Source organism: Plasmodium gonderi (genome assembly GCF_002157705.1).
Source record: "Plasmodium gonderi DNA, contig: Chr11, whole genome shotgun sequence".
NCBI classification, from domain to species: domain Eukaryota; phylum Apicomplexa; class Aconoidasida; order Haemosporida; family Plasmodiidae; genus Plasmodium; species Plasmodium gonderi.
The window spans coordinates 1,540,223-1,558,170 of record NW_021628936.1 but is presented as its reverse complement, the minus strand read 5'-3'; the positions used below and the strand labels follow the sequence as shown (position 1 = coordinate 1,558,170).

Here is a 17,948-nt window from a genome sequence, read left to right as displayed (position 1 = left end):
ACAGACAGATAGGCACGCAGGCAGACAGTGGGGAAGAAAACATGGTGAAGAGATGATGGTCAATATATGCATACAGTTTCTATGTGTGCAAAAATCTTTGGTCAATACATAAGATACAATATTTTCTAACACAAGCACACAGTATACGTATACATATATATATATATATATGGAGCATGTTGGAAAAAATATATACACTTGGAAGGGGTGCGGGGTAAGAACAGACATAGACACACACACACATACACACATAATCATATATAGCATACACATGTATGTAACTCAAGCTGATATACAGATATAGGTATAGAACACATACACAGGGCGCACGCATACATATATATAACATGATAAACTGTATACAGCAGCTGTAGAAAATCAAGAGGGTAATGAATTAACCAAAGAAGTAATATGGGCGGTTTAAAAGAATGTAAAAAGGAAAGAATAAAAAAGGGAAATAAAAAGAATAGTCAAAATAAATAATACGTATTATGTAGAAGTATATGGGGAAAAGAAATGATAATGATGCAAATGCAAACGTAGGAATGAATATACATATATATATATATAAAAGAATATAAAGGATATAAATTCAAAATCATTAAAATCAAAAATTTAAAAAGATTACATATGTGTATATAACAAAGTTATGTTAAAAAAAAAGGGAGATAAGTAGGTAGGTAGGACGGGATGCAACATATACATGTGCATGTAACATACACCAGTGCGTATGCCTACATATCTACATAGGGCCAATATATATATATGTATAAGTGTACGTATATGTATATATATGTACGTGCATATGATGCCTCTTAACACTGCGCACACAGATAGGGGCATATTTTAAAAATATAAAAAAAATTAAAGCGGAACGGAGAGAAAAAGATATAATTTCTTTGCGCGTGTGTGTTCTGAACATTCATACATTGTAATGTAACACAAGGTATATATTATGTAGCACTATATATAAGGGGAATCATTTATATACATGCGCCCATGTATATGCATAATATACCGAATAGAATGAGCTTCTACTTTTACATCCACCCCTAAAGGTAAAAACATAACCAGGGGAAAGAAAAAAAAATTCCTATTTTCCTTTCCTCAAAATTTCCCAGCACCTTATGCATTATTCTGCTTATTTCGATATTTCTTTATTTTCTTCTTTGCATATACGTTGAGCAGAAAACATGCCGCTGCCATTAAAAGAGATTTGGAACAGATAATGAATTGCGTTATTCTAAGTCCCCTACTTTGTTCATAACATAATTCGCTTAGTTCTCCCTGAGGAAATGGTGCAAAATAAAAAAAAAAAAAAAGTGAGTAAAAAAAAAAGCTGAGGTTGATTTTTTTGGCTAGTTGGTTTGACATATATATACTATATACATTTGTGCGTATTTTTGCACACGCACACGCTTGACTTAAAAATACATGCCAGGGGTCTTACATTTCTCGTAACTACACAATCGGGGGACAAAGTTCCCTTAATCTTTCCAATAATAATCGTCCAGGGGATGTCACTACATATGAATGAAAAAAAAAAAAAAAAAAAAAAAAAAAATAAAGACATGATATGATGAATAAATGAATAGTACAACGAAATTGTGTGAACAAAGACGGGGGAAAATTGTTACACACACGCATGTATGTATTCATGTATGCATGCCGAAAAGGCATGACATGCCAATCCTCTCTACATGCACATTTCATCATATTATTTCTTACCCAAGTAAGTGCGAAATGAAAGATGACATTCCTATGGAAAAGGCACGAATATTCTGTGGAACACAGACCATAATTCCTATATTCTGGCCAGGCTGTGGGGTATAAAAAAAAAATTCATATTTATAAATATGTATATATATATATATATATATATATGTATGTATTACAATATGATTATACTCAGCTTTTACATACATAAATGTTCAGTTGGGCAGCCGAACGTGTAACGTTTATTTTTAATTTTTTTTTTTTTTTTTTTTTTTTTTTTTTTTTGAAAACAAAAATGTACCATGGAGGAGAAGAGAAAGGTCAGCCCAAGTGTCATTACAACTGTAAACAAATACATATTAGTAATAAACGGAATAAACATAACAAGGAAACTTGCTATAACCAAAATGATGAAGGTCTGAATACCGATGATTCGAAGATATTCATATACCATAACATCCTTGCTGTATATTTTAATTTTCTTTTCATTATTATTTATATGTTCATAATTTTTATCTATGTTTTGAATATTCAAATTGTGAAAATCCATTAAAAAACCACCCAGACACGTGCCAACAATAGATGATAAACATGCACATAAACTGCACATAACAGTGGCTGTTTTATAAGACGGAAAAATTTTCAAAGCATATAATATGGGTGCACCATATACTAAGTAACATTGAATCATATCTGTGTGTGCCGTTAATGCTGTAACTAGTATTAGAAAACTTATATTTGTTAAGGTTGTATTTACCAACAGACCCAAATTTAAATCATCATTATTTTTTTCTTCATCCAATGATTCAATACAGTTGTCAATTTCAATGTCTAAATAGTTTTCATCTTTTTTAACTTTTCTGTAAGACTCTTGTGTTGTATTTAAACACAATGCATCATCTCCAAAAGATTTCGCAAGGTACATTTTATCAAGATTATTATTTATATAACTATTGTTACTAATATTTGGTTGTTCCTCACAAGAATTCATTATACCTAGACTATTTTCTTGCATATATTCAATATTGTTCATATTACTGTAATTTTTATGTGTTGAATTAAAAGAAATGGTATTATTAAAGCTTCTTGTATCTTCTTCTCCTAACTGATGTGACATTTCACCATAATTTGATTCGACATTATTATTTGTTCCTTCTTTATTTGACTCCAACTCATGCGCTGTTCCCTCTTTGATTAATTTCCTATCAGAATTGTCTGTTGAATTTACATTCTGCAATTGCGTATCTCTGCTTCCTTGCAATTTTCCTCCGTCTCTATGTTTTAAATTGGAACTCTTTTGCGTATCCTTGTTTGTTAAAGAATGTTGTTTATTAGCGACATTTCTAATGCTACTACTATTGCTTGCATTCTTTTTATTTTCTTGTGCTCTTATTCCTGCTCCGGAAGAGGTGGTTATCACATTCTCCGCATCTCTGTTTGATTCACTATTTTTTTTTTCTTCCTTTCTTGTACCAGTGCTTGTGGCACCACTTGAACTCTGTGTCGAATTACCACTACTACAATGTTTTTTTTCATTGACTCCTCCAAATCCTTCTGCATTCGCTCCTACTGCATTCGCACCTATTGCATTACCCTTGGTAGAATTTCTCTGATTTTTTCCTTTTTCCACATCTGGTTCTTTCTTCCCATTTTTGTCGCTAGCTGTTGAATTCTTTGCTCCTTCCTCTAGATCATTGGTTCCCGCTCCCAGAATCTGCTTCTCCCTTTTAGATTTTTCCTGTTCCCTCATGCTCTTTTCCTCCTCATATTTCTTTAATAAATTTTCATCAAAAAGGTAAAAGCATAGGAAAAATAACATGAAAATAGTTCCTGATGCAATGAAATATTGAGCTACGCTTATTTTCAACATGGGCAGAAAGACAGCTAACAAATAACCAATACATCCACCCAATGGAAACATAGTAATAAAAATACTAATCCATGAACCAGCCCTATCCTTCGAATATGAATATATAAGTGGTGGTATAATTGTGATAAAAGCTGCTTCACTAAATCCACAAAAAAATCTACTAAACATTAGGGAGTAATAAGATCCTATAATGAATGAAATACCTGTAAGAAATAATGCTAACGAATTCTGTAATAGAAATAAATCCGTTATTCTGAATACACTATATGTTGATGCTAGAGATCCACTAAGAATTGAACTTATACTTAAGCCAAATACAAAAACAGATGTTAGAAACCCTATGTGCACATCTACATTTGTTGCTGCATATATTTCTTTCAAATATGATGATAAATAGTCGTATGATCCGGGTATTATTCCTCTATTTACATATATAGAAAAATGAATAATCGTTAAAATTATGTATATAAAATAAAATTTATTCACTTTAAGTTTCAGTTTTGCAAGATGAGTTCCTAAGCTTGAAAAACAACCTAATTTTGTTAGAACTTCATTGTCTATACTTGATAAATATTCCTTCGTCTCATCATCATCATCGTCATCTTCATGCATGTTTATTTTCAGTGCCGATGTCTTTTCATTTTTCTGCTCTTTTTTGGGCTTCTTAAAATTGTGATAAATGGGTTCATTTTTTTCTGATGCTTTCATTTTTCATTTTACTTCTGATGTTATGTATATTTTTTTTTTTTTTTTTTTTTTTTTTTTTATAGAAAACGTTGGAGAGGGGAAGGTGGGAAAAAATTTAGCTAATCAAAATAAGCGTAAAGTATTACTACACTTGTTAAAAAGATGCAAAAACTATGAAAATCTTACCACCCTTGGGAAGGTTGATATATAACAACACAGTTATTGTTCACTAGGAGTTTAGTAGTTGTACTATCACAAGCCAAATTTTGGTTTACGGAAGTTTTTGAAATTGATTTAAAGCAAGACCTTAGTCTCTCATCAAAAGAAAAGGAAACTCTCTTTTTAAAATTACAAAATAAAATATGCACTCGAATAAAATGTGCAAATTTTACACACAAAACATCAAAAATGTTTGTGCAAAAAAGAAAAAAAAAAAAAACACCATAATGTGTTGAATTGCAAAAGACTTCTATGAATATAGGACGGAATAAACCCATGTATATATCCCCAAGATAAGAGAAGCAAAAGAAAGAAAAAATTAGGAAAAGAGGAATAGATAAGCCATGCGCAAAGATAGGGGATTAGGGGAGGGGGTCTTCCGCTTATAAAAAAGGAGAATCAAGAGTTTTTTATTTTATTTTTTACTTTTACATTTATTTTTCTGGCTTATTTTTCACTCTTATTTATTTAGTATTATTTTTTTTTTTTTTTTTTTTTGCTATGCATAAACATGCTACCTATCAATTAATGTGTTAAAGAACATAATAATATGTATGTACAATTTCACAATTGTGACGCATACAAACTACTAAACATGCAAAATTAAAATAGAAGAATTTTTCAGTTTCTGCCATACTGATATAATACAACACTGATTAGTGGAGAGTATACGTGCATAAAATATATGTCTATATCTATGTACATATATACATCCATGTAAATATGTACAGACAAAAAAGTTGGATGTTTATTTAATATATATTTTTTCCTCACGAGCATGTGTGTGTACACTTCACAGAAAAAGAAAATTATCATGACATTTCTCTCTTTACATGCATTTTCTACACTTAAAACGGAAATGTGGTTCTGCACTTGCGTTGGTACTTCATAGACAACTTCTGTCAAAAAAAATATGGGTGTCTATCTGTATGTATGTACATGTGTATATACGGTGTTTGAAAACACCCATGCAATATGTATATACGTCATTACAAATATTATGCTTTTTTTTTTTTTTTTTTTTCTTTTTTTCTCATGAGGTAACAAGAACTAATGTGTGTTATGAATATGCCAAAGTTATGTCATTAAACTATAAAAAATAATGCAGAAGAGAAATTCGGATTAGGTGTGGTATCGTGTGTTTCCCTTTTTCACACTTCACATAAAAGTGTATATGTATATATGTAAAGGCGGAGTATATATGTAATGTTTGTTTATTTATTTTATTTTTTCCGCCTTTGGCGCAGCTTCTTTTATTTGGCACAAATTCTCTATTAACTTCTTCCAGTGTGAAGAGATAGGAGAAGCTGTCAAATCTATAAACTATAAATTAAAAACATATACGTACATGTGTTATATATATATATATATATATATATATATATATATATGTAACGCGTGCAGAACAATAACTTATTGGCTTTTAAAATTAGTAATGAGTCAACAAATGAACATATTATGATATCACAAACTTGTGCATACGCATATATATATATGCAAATGTATAACATATATATATATTTATGTATATATTTATGTATATATTTATATATATATTTATATTTATGTATATTTATTTATATATATTTATATATATTTATATATATTTATATACATGTGTATATATAATGTACATATATAAACATGCAATGTACAGATAAATGCATATGCATAACTAAAACACTTATACAATATTTTTAGCTTTGCAAATTTGGAAAACATAAAATAGATAAATTAAATTTTAACTCTTATTATTAGAAGGAAAAAAAAAAAAATTATCCATATATACATGTATATGTATGTAATATGTATATGCATGTATATATATTTATATATATATATATGTATATATATATTCATTTAGAGTATATAAAATATGCGTTTTTTTTTTTTTTTATATGCGAAAATCCGTTGAGAGTTTGTTTTTTACTTTTTTTTTTTTTTTTTTTTAGGGTGGGCTAAAAGAATTTTGTTATAAATAAAAGTGTTCTACTAGCAATTAATACTATAGTCATATATGAAAAAAAAAAAAAAAAAAAAATACTATCCCCACCACAGTATTTATATTTACTATATCTAAACATTATAAAATTAGTTAAAAATACAAAGATATATTTTTTTTTTGTTTATTTCGAAAATATGTTGTTATAAATATGACCTTTTATTATATTTCCTCTTTAACCCCTATATTTTAATTATATGCCCTTGCAATTTCGGAGCAGTGCATTTCAAGGTAGATATATATGTAAGTATACCCAAAGCACATCATTTAATGTTGTGATCTGAACAAATTCTTATCGGAATTCTGAACCAACATCCACTACTACACAATATTATCTACTCAACGTTATTATATTCGCAATTTCTCTACTCACATTATTATCTATGCCAATTCTCTACTCACAATATATATAATATATTCTTCTACCGACAGTATTTAACTTTTCATTATTGCAATTTTTATTTATTAAATTTATTTCTTGGCAAAAAAAAAAAAAAAAAAAAAAAAAAAAAAAATGTATGGTTCGGACATGATAATAAAATATTTCGGGGAATGAGGAAATATTTACATTGTCTTCTCTATTTCGTGGTTCTAAAACTTCACATTAAAATTTATTGAATGAATGGAGTGTGCGCCTTTTTTTTTTTTTTTTTTTTTTTTCTTTTTTATAATTCATTGCGATTATTTCTGTTTTGTTTCAGTAACTATTCGTTTGAATGCGGTTTCTTTTTTTTAACCCTTTACTACCCCATTGTTCTTTTTATGTTTGTAAATTTTTACAAGGCCTATAAAAATGGTGTTTTGCCATATCCCCACAAGTTAACACATTATGCATTTATATACATGTATAGAAACATCCATTTGTACATTATTATCATGACAGGTTGTCTTTTCTCGTAAAAAAAAAAAAAAAAAAAAAAACATTTTTTTTTTTTTAGTTCTTTGATTCGGATGTAGATATATTATATACATATATATATATATTTTATTTTTTGTGCGAATAAGTGTAGGTAGTGCTACTTCCTAACAATATTATATGAAAAATTACTCAAGTTTTGAGATTTTTCCCTTTTTTTTTCTTTGGACGTAACATGCTCCCCTTAAGTGTATTATATTGAGATGATGTATGTAACATTAGGGTAAGTTGGTTTTGCTTCTAAGGTGCTATTTATTTATTAAACCCTTTTGAGACTTTTATATCCATTTTATTGTATCATTTGAACATTTCACACACATATATATTTGTGATGTTATAAATATATATATTAATATATGCTTACTTTTGTGAATGTAGCAAATACATTTTTATGTGTTCGTTTCTGCACACAAGGATTACTGTTTCTTTGAAATGAGTTCGGTAGGAGGGCTAAGAAAATTTCATAATTTCAGTGACAATAGGGTGGGGGAGGGCAAAAGGGAAGAGTGTACACACATGTACACGCATACGTGTATATATACACATATATGTAATCAGTTTGTTCTATTTTCAAGTTCCAGTTACACAAATTTTAGCTGAATCTGTGTAGGCTTTTTCCCCATACAACTTCGGGAAGGTGGGATAGCAGAAAAAAAAAAAATAAAAATAATCGGAGAGCGATGATGGGTAGATGGTATTAACGCTACTATGCATTTTATAAATTCTACATGTATGTATGTATGTATATATATATATATATATATATATATATGTATACCTACATTTGGTATATTTTTCCACACATCGTAGACTGAAGAGAACCAATAGCGGTTTTGTATCCTGGTTCAGCGTATGTTATTACAACATCTTGTTCCTTCTTTATACACAAATTTGGCATACTTTTCGAAATAAAGAAATGCATTAGGAAATATTTTTTACGTCTAAAGTACTTATACAAATTTGCTTAATTTTTGCCATATACATTTACATAATGGTTCCCTAAGGATTATGGGGTGAGGAGAAGAAATGAAATTGCTTTTTTATTTTATTTTTCATTCATATCATGGCTTTTCTTCTCTGCTTACGTCTTCCAAGGGTCCCAATTCGCCACTCGATTCGAGGTGTATATCCCTCAAGTAATCAAGACACTTGAAAATAAAATTAAATTGCGACAAAAAGCAAAATATGTTATTTTAAAAAATGTGTTCAGCAAAATAAAATTTTTTTCCTATTGTTGCATAAAATAAATGGAGGAAAAATAATGGAAACGGAAAATAATTTTTTTTTTTTTTTTTTACGCAGCCGGAAAATTTGCGTCCTCGATTATACATAAGTATACATACATAATACACATATATATGAATATATGTACATGATGCTATATTTAATGGGCTCAATAAAATTGGGAATTCCTGAATTATTCGGTGGACGTTTCCAGTAATCTCAGCTACGTCGTTATTTAATCTTGTTGATTCTCTCTTGATTGCGCTGAAATCGGAATAATAATAAAAAAAAAAAAAAAGTGGAGGACTGAAAAAAAGATGTTATATCCCAAATTGCAGTCTTCCAGAAATGAAGAAACTTGTGGGGCAAAAGTTTTCACTTGGAAGAAGGACAATAATTTCTCAAAAATACAAAAAAAAAAAAAAAAAAAAAAAAAAAACAGATAAAATAAAAGTTGACTTATTTTTACTGTTCAACTTTTGCTATTTAACCTATTTGGGAGTAGGTTTACATTTAATCTTTTTTTCTGGAATGAATTATATAGTACTATAATGGATCACCAAAAGTTCATCCAATTTTTTGTAATTTCCAATATCCCGTTGTATAGTTTGACAAATATATAAAAGATATATCCAAAAAGAGAATATATTTCTGTCATAGCAATTTATACTCCCTCTTTATTTCCCTTTTTTTTTTTTTTTGGTTTGAGGGGGGGGGTGTATATATTACTATGCTATCCAAATATTTTTTTGTTAACAATTTTACAAACTTTTAACAAAAAAAAAAAAAAAAAAAAAAAATAATAATAATGGAGACAGAAATTATAGCGAGAGAAACAGAAGATGAGGAAAGGGTGTTTGAATTGTTTAACAATAATGATAAATGTGAGAATGAGAAAAAAACAGATAAGAAATTGTACGAATTGAACCCGCTACATGATTTGGTTAATGCATTACCATATATCGATTCATACGATAAAGAATTAGAGAAAAATGCAAAAAGCATGGTTGAAGAAGAAATGATGTTAATGAATAAACAAAATGAAATAAAAAATTATTTAGAAAATTTTGATGTACCCCCGTCTGTGTATTTAAAAAAAGAAGATTCAGTTATACCAAATGAATTAAAAAGGTGTGAACAAAATGATAAAATGGAAAAGTTAAATTTAAATTATTATAATATTGAAAACGAGACATTAAATGAAAGTAAAAATGTCGAAGAATGGGCAAAAACGTTGAAAAAATATGAACTCGTTTTAGAAAATTTACATAATGCTCTTATCAATATGGAATTAATGAATAAATATAAGGAAGTCATGTGGAGTGAGCACATGAAGATATTCACACACATAGATATCAATTTACAAAATAGTATAAAAACATTAAAAGAACAAATTGATAATATAAATAAACAAAGAAAATTACATCAGTTAAGTTATGTTAACGAATTGTCTACCTTGCAAAATGAGAGAAATGAATATAAACGCAAAAACGCCATTGTTCTGAATGAGATAAAGAGGTTACTTTCTGAAAATATGCTCATGCAATATAAGCGTAATTTAATATGAAGGAGGAACTGTCAGGGGAAATATGTACCTTTGTGCACACAAAAAAGCTGGATAACAACATACGTACAAAACACACACTGTATACTTTCCTTACCATGCTGTTGTAATTATATTTATTCCCTTTTCCCGCTTTTGTTCTATTTTTGTGCATATTTTTGTGTGTTCCTATATGTGAAGCAGCGTCATACACCCATTTACCACTTATTAGGTTTAGCCCCGCCGACGATGTATGCTTTTTTTATTTTATTCTTTTATATATATATATATATATATATATATTTATTTATTTTATTTTTTATTTCATATTTTCCCCAGCAAGTTATCCATTTTGTACATGTTTTAATGCTTTTTTAAACTTATAAAAGAAACCTTTTTATTTTATATTAGCAAATTTTGTTTGTTGAAGATATGCCATTTAAAAAAAAAAAAAAAATTATATGTATATTCTTTTTTTTTTAATTTTTAAATATGTTCAAGTTTTAAAGTGGCGCAATGGGTGTGTGCTGTGGCGTTTTTCTCGTCTTATTTGCACTTTTAATTTTTTCTCATTTTTTTCATTTTTTTCATTTTTCTCACTTCTTATTTTATTTATTTATTTCTTCTATTACAGTGCTACACTCGCACATGGTAAAACGGAAAATCGCGCACTTATGTACATGTACAGCACTTGAGCATATATGTGCATGGGGGAGAAGATGTTATTATATTTTATCACATCAACACAAGTGAGAAAAATATGACGTATATATATTTCGTACATTCTTATGTATATGCATGTGGGAATACATATGCAGCATACATTGCCCTCGCACACACATATAAAAATGCGTCATCTGCTAATGTTCACAAGGATTTTTTTTTTTTTTTTTTTTTTTTTTTGATCTCTTTCTTCCATGTCTAATAAGCGTTTGTAGCAACAATCCACTTGGTTATCTTTATTTTCTTCTTCTTTTTTTTAAACTAAAAATGTATTTACACGCAAACGTCCATTTACAACTGGTTTCCGACATGCGTTCTACATATGCATGCTACATATGCATGCTACATATGCATGCTACATATGCGTGCTACATATGCGTGCTACATATGTGTACTACATATATGTGTTTGCGTCCCTGTAGATATGCCCAGAAATCGTTAAAAATGCTCCTTTAGCGTGTTTCCTTGTCCTTTTTTAATTTTCTCTTGTTTCGTAATATTTGGGCCTTTAATCGCTTGGCCTCCAACTGATCAGCTATTGACTTCTTTTTCAGGGTTTCTGTTTTTTCCCTCTGTATTGCCTCAATTAAGGTCCTCTTATTTTTAAATTGGTTACCTTTACATTTTAAATAAAAGGAGTGATATAAATGTCTATCTATTTTTTTTGCATCTCTCAATCTTTTTAATAACCTTCTTAACACACGCTGACGTTTAATCCATAAAGTTTTTTGATTTGTCCTTGCATTTTTTGTACCTCTTCTTTTACCTATACCCATATGTCTTCCTTTCCTTTTGGCCAATTTATAAAGCCTAACTCTTGCTCTACTGTGTACTTTCTGTGGCTTTTTTAAAATCAGGCCTTCTTTATACAATTTTCTTATGCTAAATCCTGCACAAGGAGAGAGAGAAAAAAAAAAAAAAAAAAAAAAAAATTTACACTTAATATTATTTTGCTCAAATTTTAACGCCTACTGTGCACAACAGTTCTCTCTTTTCTATTGAGTTTTAAAAATATGACTTGTTCATTAAAGAATACACATTTTTTTTTTTTTTTTCCCCTTACTTGAATTGGCTAGCGATATTTCGCTAATTTCATTGGGGTCCATCCATATTTTATTTTTTCCACATTTCAGAACGGACGCTGCTAATCTTTTTTGCAATTTAAGCGACTACAGAGGAGAAGAGGCATAGAGAATATGTGGGGTGAGACGATTGTGTGGTTAAGAGTATATTGCAAAAATGGAAACAAGAATTAACAAATTTATTATTTTTACATACAACAATGTTCACAACTATTTCATAGGTAATGCCTTGAATGTGCACATAAAATTTTGAAATTTCACATAAGAAATATATTCACTTCATGGATGAAATTTCCTTGCAACTCGGCAGAAGCTAATTTATCACAAGCCGTAAAATAAACAAGTCCAAGGTATGTAATTATAAGCAAACTTTTACGTAGAACGTGTTTTTAGTTAATAAGAAACTAAAAGGAACTAGTATTAATATATATATGTATCTTCTCGTGCGATGTATATATATATATATATATTCGAATGAATATTCCTCCTTTTGTATACACGCATAAACAATGGAGCCAACTCACTTTTTTCAATCTTTTCGCGCCTTACCATTTTTTGCGATGGGTAATGTTTAAAGAAAGCCCTTTCTATAGATTATTCTTGTATTTTCTTCAAAATGAGAGTTATTAATACTATAGTTATAGTACAATTAAAAGGAAATTTATATTTCTCCTTCACTATTCCAAATTTGTAATTTTTTTTTTTTTTTTTTTTTTTTTTTTTTTTTTTTTTTTTTTTTGGATGATTGTAATTCCTTAAAATATTATAAACGTTCAGGGGAAAAAAAAATTAAAAAAAAATAACTGAAATGAAAAAAAAAAAAAAAAAAAAAAAAGAAAAGCCAAACAAAACAAAACAAAGGTGAACTGTGCAAAGTGAGTTATTTATATATATAATGTGTTTATTTTAATATGTTTGTATATGCATGTTGCATATAAGTAATTCATATGGCACATATTTTTTTCCGCCTTCCTAATTTTGTGCATACGGGTGAAAAATGGCAACAAAAAAATGTGTTACATTGAGAATGCATTTATATTATACATGTAGAACGGTAGCTGAGAAAAAAAAAGCGGGTAGGGATAATTTATCCAGGTAAACGAGAGAGGGGAATGGTAATTCACTAGAAGCATATAAAGTACATATATATATATATATATATATATATATATAACACGCTGGGTGATATGTGCACAATATTTATGCAAGTGTTTAGTACACTGTAAAATGGGAACCGTGATAAATACTCCTCTTTCTATATATATGTATATCCCCTTAAAATGCCTAAATTCTATTCTCTTGGCTCGGTTCCCTTTTCTTTTTGCTACTATATTTAGTTCATTTCCACTATGTAAGCATATCTGTTCGCTTAATTTTGGAGGCAATTTGGTGGATACACCTACCGGGTGAAATATTGAAAAAAAAATAAAATGAACAAAACGTGACCAAGCCCCCCAAAAAAAAAAAAAATGAATAGTGAATGGAGTAAAAACTGATATTGTTGGAAAATGTACATTTCTGCTAGCGTCGTACTTTAAAGTGCATAATATAGAATAAAATTATTTATACATTGGTAAAATCCCCATTCACTATTCATTTTTTTTTTTTTTTTTTTTTTTTTTTTTTCTCTTTTAATATTGTGAAATGCACCCTCATGTAAAAAAAAGTTGTGAATTGCAGGGAGATACGCTCTACATGGAAAATGAGAGAAAAAGCAAGAACCCATATATATATGATAAATCATAACGAATGGTTGTAAAATTTATAACTGATCCAATATTCGTAGAATAACAGCACATTTGAAAGGTTTCACAATAAAAAAAAAAAAATTACATTTAATTCCCTTTTTTTTTTTTTCCTTCTATATATGCACTTCTTCACCCCCCACCCCCCCCCTCCAAAATAAAAATGTGCTTCGTTTTTTACATATACAGGTAAAATAAATTTACTGCTGGTCTCATAAAAAAAGAATGAAAAAGAAAAAAAAAAAAAAAAAAAAATGCACTCATAAATATAGCAGATATCACCACCACCACCCCCCATCCTTTACTATATATAGACTATTCCAATATGATAAGTAAACTACTTTTTTTCAAAGAACCTCACGCATAAATGTCCTACATGTCTGAATGCTTTGTTTAACGATTGTTCATCAGATATGTACTCACTTAGAATTCCCTATTTGTATGCTCTCTGCATACATATAAGGATTTTTTTATATAGAGTCGATTGAACATAAAAAATTTCCTTTGGCGTAGAACTGAGTTTGTGGGATTTTTTTTTTTTTTTTTTTTTGTTACCCACCCTTCAACTTGTAATTTGTTTTCAACGTTCAGGTGAGACTTTTCCACAAGAAAAAAAAAAAAAAAAAAAAAAAAAAAAAAAAAAAAAAAAGAAACAATTTTCTAATTTTTTTTACTTGTTTATTTCTTTTCCCGAAAGGCACTAAAAAGAAGTCCGTCTCTTTTTTTTTTTTTTTTTTTTTTTTCCCATTTTTTAATTTATTTGATTTTTGTTCTGACGTGTTCATATTTTGCTTTTGTGAGACGCAGCGATCATGTGTTAATATGAAGACCCAGAGGAGGGGTGAAAAGTCATCAAAAAAAATGAGCACACATAATGGGTTTACATCACAAAAATGAAAAAAAAAAATGTTGAAGTAGAGAATAATATTAGTTAAGGTACACATTGTTAAGATTGAGTAAATGAGGACATCTACGTGTATGATTGTTCATTTACAGGGATCAGAAAGAGTGAGAGAGATTTTCTACAATCATATGTGTATACACAACCGTTGTGCATCATGTACTTATGGGTCTCACTCATGTTTCTCTTCAATAGGGTGGAATTATACTGAAAGAGCTGATGCTCCCTTATCCCTCTCGTGTGACCTGTCGTCAAGTAAACAGGTTTTTTAAAATCTGGTCTAGAAACAAATCTGTGTTATTAGAATATGTGTATCCAAGGTCATTAAAATATATGAACAAATAAACTTCCATCATGATAATTAAGAAGAATACATAATTGCGCATATAAATATATCCATATAATTCCAAATGCATACTATGAATAAGAATTGAAAAATCATAATTTTTTTTGGTGGTATTTTTAAAAACAGGGGGATTCATGTAATCGTGTAAATTCCACGTAACGTTCTTGTTGCTATATATGTCTTTTTTTTCAGTAGGGTTTTTTTTAAAAATTTTTTTTCTTATAAATTTTTTATATTTATATATACGATCTTTAAATAAATAGTTAAACTTCTCACTCTTTAATGTTAAGTCATATTTCATTGAAATTCGAACAGAATTTATCGTTTTTTCAAATAAGCATTTGATGCTTTTTTGTTCTTTTCTTAAAAGGAGTATTTTTTTTTTTTTTTTTATAAATCTTAAATATTCTTCTTCGCCACGACGCTCCTTAATTTCATCTATAATTTCTATATACGGAATTTCAACATAATTTGCCATTCCTCTGAAAAACACCCATGATTGTATGGTCCCAAGAGAGTTCTCTATATACCTTTTCACTTTCCCCCAAAAAAGTAGTTCTTCTTTCGTTAAGTTAGAAATGAATATTTGAAGCATGCACACTTTCAAGTTTCCTTGATGGTGATACATTTCATCACACATCCGTTGTCCCTCACTTGAGCGATTACCTGAGTGGGTACCTGAATCGGCATCCGAACCATCACCTGAGCTGCCATTTGAACCGGCACTCCCCATTTCTCTGCAACGGAAGCAGGCATACTTTTTAAATTTACGATCCTTCTCCTCCCTTCTGTTCTTATCATCATCAACTGATAAAAGAGAATTCCTCTTTTGAAAGTGCAACAAGCTAAATTTCTTGCTTAACTTTGGAATGAGGTAATTATCCCTGCTCTTCTTACCCCTAGCAATGCCCTCCATTCCTTGTTCTCCACCGCATGAGTGGAATTCCACCTCTTTTCTCAAATCGTCTGAGCTGCCTCTTGTATGTGTCTCCTTACACTCACCTATTCGTTCCTCTGCACCATCGGCTTCTTCTCCATTCGCCTCTTCTCCATTCGCCTCTTCTCCATTCGCCTCTTCTCCATTCGCCTCTTCTCCATTCGCCTCTTCTCCATTCGCCTCTTCTCCATTCGCCTCTTCTCCATTCGCCTCTTCTCCATTCGCTTCTTCTCCATTCGTCTCTTCTCCATCCACTGCATCCTCCTCCCCCTCGTATTCATTTATTTGGTTCGCTTTTTCAAAAAAGTAGTTGTAATCACTGTCATCCGACACCTCAGAGAAGTCACAGTACAGATCACTTAACAATTCTTCGGAATTGTCTAAGTAAATCTTTTTTTTATTGTTTTTAAAAATGCTGTAAAACTCAAAAAAAGTTTCGTTCAGCTTGTCCTGTATACAAATATCCACATTTCTCAAAATGTTGTGGATATAATTTTTTACGTAAAAAAAAAAGTTCTTTTGTAATAAAATGTTAGAGTGTTTTTCGATGAAAAATTCGACTGTGTCTTTCCCCCTCCTTGGTTCATTTGTCTTTTCATTGGACTCTCCCTCCTCTGCACTGTTTTCTTGCGTATCCCCGATTTTTCCACTCTCGCTTGCACTGTGCACGTATTTCGCTATTCTTTGTTCATTCCACCTATTTTTATGGCCCTCGCTCTGTTCGAAGAATATTTTTTCACCATTCTTAAGGCAGTACATTCCCAATTCAGTATCATCAACTGATGCAATCGACCCAACTGATTTATCACATTCTGAACTTTTTTCTTTTTTTTGTTTGTTATATTTAGCACTTAAAAAGAAATTAAAAAAAAATAATTTTTTTTCAATGAATAACTCCTCCAAATTGTTAAAATTCTTGGTTTTGCAAGAAAGGTAATTCTCTTTTTTCTGTTCACGGGAGGTGGAAGCAGCAAGTAACGATTTCCTTTTTTTCTTTTTAGCAGCGCTGAAATTCTCTTCTTGAGTTTCACTTTTTCTTTTCATCCCTTTTGCACATTCGAAAAAAAAAAAAAAAAAAAAAAAAAAAAAAAGTTCCTTTTCTGCGAGAGTGAAGATGGTTGTGTGCATATGATAATATGCACTTGGTCATATGAACAAAATCACTTGCGACTTGCGTGTTCTTTCAACTTAAACAACTGTGAACATGTGCCTACACAATGTATTTTTCACATAGGAACGTATTACAAGTGTTTAGTTTTAACATATCTTTCCTTTCCTTCCCATTTTGGGTTTTGTATATGAGAGATGTTTTTTTTTTTTTTTTTTTTTTTTTCATGACGCTAATTCGTGTGCATTTCTCCTCGCTGTAGATTTTCAGTTTTGCCGGTTTCGCTTTGTGTGCAGCGGAAATTTATTCATTCGCTTATTTGCTTATTCGCTTATCCGTTCATACGATTATCCTCTCATTTTACGTCTTTCCTTTGTTGCTCCTTTAACAACGTCTGTGTGCAGCAGAATAGAGTAAAATATATGCACTAGGTGGAGTTTTTTTTTTTTTTTTTTTTTTTTATACACATTACTTTCCGTATTTCTCATTCATTAACCTTTTCATAACACAATAACATATCAGCTGTGTTTAACATGCAAAACAGTTAGCCTCTACACTCCTTTCGTTCCTCATCAGTACGCATTATGTTCTTACTCATTATAGAATTAGCATGTGTCCAAATGGTGCATCGAGTGGACGTATACACTCTTGGGAATGTGTATGGACGTTTGTATTTTCATACACTTGTTAAAAGTTCAAGCATGAACCGATGCACATAAATGTATGCACAATATGGGTAACCGAGCACAGGACCGCAGGTGCAGTGGATGTTTCAAAATTTTTATAAAGTGATAAACCTTTTCGAAAAATTGTTTTAAAATTTTCGAAGTTGGAAAAAACAAAATATACATATAAATATATAAAATAAAACAAAAAGGTGAAAAAATTAAAAATAATTTCTGCATAGTAGGCACTATATTGGCCTGTTT

At 29.8% G+C, this 17,948-nt stretch overlaps 4 protein-coding genes across 4 annotated transcripts; 1 reads left to right on the top strand and 3 right to left on the bottom strand.

The window, feature by feature from the left end:
- Nucleotides 1-1,125: 1,125 nt before the first annotated feature.
- Nucleotides 1,126-4,294, bottom strand: PGO_113340 (transporter; the record flags this gene model as incomplete). The annotated part of the gene is made up of 4 exons (XM_028688668.1): nt 1,126-1,287; nt 1,451-1,523; nt 1,729-1,820; nt 2,018-4,294. The coding sequence occupies 4 exons, from the start codon at nt 4,292-4,294 to the stop codon at nt 1,126-1,128; spliced, it is 2,604 nt and encodes an 867-aa protein (XP_028544469.1).
- Nucleotides 4,295-9,442: 5,148 nt separating this feature from the next.
- PGO_113330 (hypothetical protein, conserved) lies at nt 9,443-10,201 on the top strand (the record flags this gene model as incomplete). Its single annotated transcript, XM_028688667.1, has 1 exon — nt 9,443-10,201. One exon carries the CDS (start codon nt 9,443-9,445, stop codon nt 10,199-10,201), a length of 759 nt encoding a protein of 252 aa, XP_028544468.1.
- A 1,151-nt stretch (nt 10,202-11,352) lies between these two features.
- On the bottom strand, nt 11,353-12,534 carry PGO_113320 (60S ribosomal protein L19; the record flags this gene model as incomplete). Its single annotated transcript, XM_028688666.1, has 3 exons — nt 11,353-11,789; nt 11,964-12,069; nt 12,532-12,534. 3 exons carry the CDS (start codon nt 12,532-12,534, stop codon nt 11,353-11,355), a joined length of 546 nt encoding a protein of 181 aa, XP_028544467.1.
- A 2,345-nt stretch (nt 12,535-14,879) lies between these two features.
- PGO_113310 (hypothetical protein, conserved) lies at nt 14,880-16,955 on the bottom strand (the record flags this gene model as incomplete). The annotated part of the gene is made up of 1 exon (XM_028688665.1): nt 14,880-16,955. One exon carries the CDS (start codon nt 16,953-16,955, stop codon nt 14,880-14,882), a length of 2,076 nt encoding a protein of 691 aa, XP_028544466.1.
- Between the last annotated feature and the right edge of the window lie 993 nt (nt 16,956-17,948).